This window comes from Carlito syrichta, unplaced genomic scaffold (genome assembly GCF_000164805.1).
Source record: "Carlito syrichta isolate Samal-C Ts95f unplaced genomic scaffold, Tarsius_syrichta-2.0.1 Scaffold304687, whole genome shotgun sequence".
NCBI classification, from domain to species: Eukaryota; Metazoa; Chordata; class Mammalia; order Primates; family Tarsiidae; genus Carlito; species Carlito syrichta.
The window spans coordinates 194,445-199,097 of record NW_007248783.1 but is presented as its reverse complement, the minus strand read 5'-3'; the positions used below and the strand labels follow the sequence as shown (position 1 = coordinate 199,097).

Genomic DNA, 4,653 nt, shown 5'->3' with positions numbered 1-4,653 from the left:
AATTTTATTTTTTATTTTTTGAGTGGGAGTCTCACTCTGTCACCCAGACTGGAGTGCAGTGGCATGCTCCCAGCCTCCCAAAGTGCCTTCCAAGTAGCCAGAACTACAGGCACACGCTACCACGTCTGGCTAATTTTTGATTTATTGTAGAGATGAAGTCTCGCCAAGTTGCCTGGGTGGGTCTCGAACCTGCAGGCTCAGGCAATCCACTCGCCTCGGCCTCCCAAAGTGCTGGGATTACAGGCTGGGCCACCAAGCCTGGTCAGTAGAAATATCTTAAGCAAAGCACCACTATTTTCAGTGAATGATATTTGTTTAATGAATTTTCAATGAGTGAGATTTTAAGTGCCAGTGTAATAGTAGAGAAACCATTACTCATGGTAAAAATGACTTAATATGATTTTTAGAAGGGTCGTTTTTTGGGGCAGGGATAGCATGTAAGCACTTTAGTTATACATAAATGTTTAAGTAGAACGTAGTAAGAGATTTGGCTTAAGTACAGTTATTCAGTTATAGAATTTACTGAGGAAAAACTCTGATTTATAATCTATCCTTGTATGCCAATCATAGGTGCTTGCTTTGCTGGCCGTTTATCTTTACTTCCCTTCTCTGTTTTCCCAACCAATTGCCTACTCTGAAGCTTGAGAATCTCATGGGTATTCATATTTGAGTCCAAGGCATTAATACATTATTTCTAAGATTGGTTCCTGGTTCCCAAACTCATGAATAGAATTGTTTTGTTTTTGTCCACAGGTTTTCTATAGGCTTATGAGAGAGCTTTCAGTGTCCTAGTATGATCTGAGTTCTTCTGGGATCCCCCATACCAATCTTACCCTCTCAAGTCTTCCGGTATTCTAAGACTAGTTTAATACCAAAGAGGACTCCTTGGTGATGATATCATCATTGGGACAGAGATAACGTTGTAGCTAACTTTGTTTAATTCATCAGATAGAAGACCAGGGTTAAGACAGCCTCCTAAAAGATATACCTGTATAAGAGATTGAACAAAAATCAGTGTCTCCTGGAATCACAAGCACAGATATTTCCTGCCTAACTTTTACACATTAGTTGTTTCATGAATGCCAAGGATTTAGTTTAGTTTTAGCACTTTTAATTTGTGCCTATTATACATATATATATATATATGGAATAGAAGTAAAAGTTTGGCATTTTGTGATTAATGTGATATGGAAAATTGGAATGCATATTTTGAATTTTATGTTTTAAGAAAATAACACATTGTATATAACCATTAAAATACCATTTCTGTTTTACAGACCACTTTTTGAAGGCGATAATGACTTCTGTGTATGTCTGAAGGAATCTTTTCCTAATTTGAAAACAAGAAAGTTAACAAGAGTAGAATGGGGAAAAATCAGACGACTTATGGGCAAACCACGGAGGTAAAAATACCATGTTTTTGTTTTTGCTTAAAATAAAGTTAAGCCAGGTGCAGTAGCAGGTACCTATAATCCCAGCTACTCTGGAGGCTGAGGTGGAAGGATTGCTTGAGGCCAGGAGCTCAAGGCTTTCGTGTGCTGTGATTGCACCTGTAAGTAGTCTCTGCACTCCTGCCTGGGCATGATAGTGAGACTCTATCTCTAAAAAGAAAATTAGAAGAAAAGATCAATAAATAATAGTTGGTAGTATTATTGCTACAGTTCATTGATTGATTGATTGATTATTGTTTTAGTTGGGTCTCACGCTAACAACTCACTGTAGCCTCCACCTCCTGGGCTCAAGTGATCCCTCCACCTCAACCTGTGGAGTAGTGGGACTGCAGGTGCGTGCAACTACACCTAGCTAATTTTTTTTTGTTTTTGTAGAGATGTGGTTTTGTTATATTGCCTAGGCTGGTCTTGAACTCCTGAGCTCAAGCGATTCTCATGCCTCAGCCTCCCAAAGTGTTGGGTTTACAGGTGTGAGCCATCTTGCCTAGCCTTACATTGATTTTTTTTTTTAATTTTTAAAATGACTAATACCAAAATACGAGTTTTCAGAAAAATTATTATATGTTAAATATATCTCATTAACCACCTTTAATGTAGGTGCTATTTGTTTTTATGCATCTTATAATTAAATGTGCAGTTTCATTTTTGTTTAAATCACAGGTTTTGAACATAATGTTTTTGTTTTAAATTACCTATATCCCTCTGTGTTCCAAAAACTATTTAACAATGTTCTAAAAGTATTAATGATGCTATAAATTTCTATGTACATTGTTACTATCTTTTGAGAAACCCTTTATTACCTCAAGAGGCTTCCTGGAAATGTCTATTTTGCTCTATATAAAAATAGAAATCACGTTGATCTATCCAATATGTTACTTTCTGAGAATTATTCTTCATGTGAAACTACTTTTTTTTTTTTAGTGTTATCCTGGCAACACATTGGAAAACTTTGCATTTTTTAGTGAAAATTGGAAATTTGTTAAAAGAAGAATTAGACCATTAGTTCTCACTTTATGTCTATCTGCTTAGTAAAAGTATGTGTAAGACTTTTTCATTTTAAATGGTGAGAAAGTTCAAAGAAGGTCTAGAAATAGAAAGTGTCTTGGACAAGTAGAAATGGAATTTAGTGTTAATCGTCTCTTTAGATGGTGATGAAATGTAAGAACTTTTAATCGAACTGCTAATATTTTATTTTATCCTATGTATTAAAAGATGGCCTTGCTGGTGTTATTTTAAATATTTTCCCCATTTATAATAACAAAATTAAAATTTGATGTGTTACATCGTATGTTTTGTACTGATAATTTATGGTCTTTGGTAATTACATTAGGCCATTTTTGGGCTTTTTGCTGTGATTTTGCATGTTTGAGCAAATTAAGTTATATTTTTTCTAATTGTCTATCAAAATGGGATATTAGTCATTATTTATTTATTTGTTTGTTTGTTTGTTTGTTTGTTTTTGAGTTGGAGTCTCACTCTGTCGCCCAGACTGGAGTGCAGTGGGCCACCGCAGCCTCGACCTGCTGGGCTCCGGCGATCCTTCCACCTCAGCCTTCCAAGTAGCTGAAACTACAGGCGCATGCCACCACGCCCCACTAATTTTTGATTTATTGTAGAGATGAGGTCTCGCCAAGTTGCCCAGGCGGGTCTCGAACCTACAGGCTCAGGCAATCCATTCACCTCAGCCTCCCAAAGGCGCGGGATTACAGGCTGAGCCACCGAGCCCGGCTTAGAAGAATTTTTTAAAATAAAAATAAAATAGATTATAGAGTGACCATAAATAAAAGTGTGGTAGTGGTACATAAACAGGAAAATGAATGAGGCCAGGTGCAGTGGCTCATGCCTATAATCCCAGTACTTTGAAAGGCCAAGGTGGGAGGATTGTATGAGCCCAAGAATTTGAGACCAGTCTAGACAAATAATAAGACCTTGTCTCTACAGAAAATTCAAAGATTAACCAGGTATGAGGGCATGTGCCTTGTAGTTCCAACTACTACTATTGGAAGGCTGAGGCAGAAGGATTACCTGAGTCTAGCAGGTCAGGCAGTAGTAGCTGTGATCTTGCTACTGCACTCTAACCTGGCTGACAGAATAAGACCTCTACTTAAAAAAAAAAAAAAGGAAGCAAGAGAAAGAAAGAAGAAAATAGAAAGGGAACATATGCATTATTTGCTTGTGTCTGTCTAAGATATCAATGAAAGATTTATGAGAAATGTATAATAATGATCCTTTGGAAAGCAAACTGGGCAACTGAGGAACATAGGTATTAGACTTTTCCAATGCCTTTCAAGACTTTAAAATTGTAAGTCATCTAAATATATTAACTATTCGAAAATACTGTTTAAATATAATTTGACTGGTGAAACTAGGTATACTATACCCTGTGTATATAGAATGCTTCAGAATCAATAAGAAGAAACAAACAGCTCTGTTAACAAATTGGCAAAGGATTTGAATAGAATGCTTCACCACAGATATAAAGATGTCAAATAAGCACATGAAAAGATGTTCAACATCATTTGTCATTATAAAAATGTAAATTAAACCACAGTGTCCAAAATTTATAAGACTGAGCACATCAAATGTTGGTAAGGATGTAGGGCAACTTGAACTCTCGTATACTGCTGTTGGAAATGTAAAATGGTATAACCATTTTGGAAAACTATTTGACATTTTCTGAAGAAGTTTTACTTCCCATATGACTCAACAATTCTACTCCTAGGTATTTATCCAGGAGAAATGAAAGAATATGTTTATACAAAAGCTGATATACTAATATTCAAGGCAACTTTGTTTTTAATAGCCAAACTTGGAAACAGCCCAAATGTCCAATGGGTGAATGGATAAAAAAATGGTAACATGTCTTTATAACAGCATAGTATTCACTAATAAAAAGGAATGCACCATGATACATGGAACAATAGGGATAAGTCTGAGAGTAATTATGCTGAATAAAAGAAGCCTGACAGCCAGCCTCGGTGGCTCAGCCTGTAATCCCACGCCTTTAAGAGGCTGAGGTGAGTGGAATGCCTGAGCCCACGGGTTCGAGATCCACCTAGACAACTTGGCGAGACCGCATCTCTACAATAAATAAAAAATTAGCCAGGTGTGGTAGCCCGCGCCTGTAGTTCCAGCTACTCGGAAGGCTGAGGTGGAAGGATCGCTCGAGCCCAGCAGGTCGAGGCTGCGGTGGCCGGGAGCG

General features: G+C 37.2%; 1 protein-coding gene across 4 annotated transcripts in view; it reads left to right on the top strand.

The window, feature by feature from the left end:
- LIN9 (lin-9 DREAM MuvB core complex component) overlaps positions 1 to 4,653 on the top strand; it is a 94,646-nt gene that overhangs the window by 22,233 nt on the left and 67,760 nt on the right. For all 4 annotated transcript variants that reach the window (XM_008060660.1, XM_008060659.1, XM_008060658.1 and 1 more), the window contains one exon: positions 1,278 to 1,403. In XM_008060660.1, coding sequence (XP_008058851.1) covers positions 1,278 to 1,403 — 126 coding nt within the window. The remainder of the gene's footprint in view (positions 1 to 1,277; positions 1,404 to 4,653) is intronic.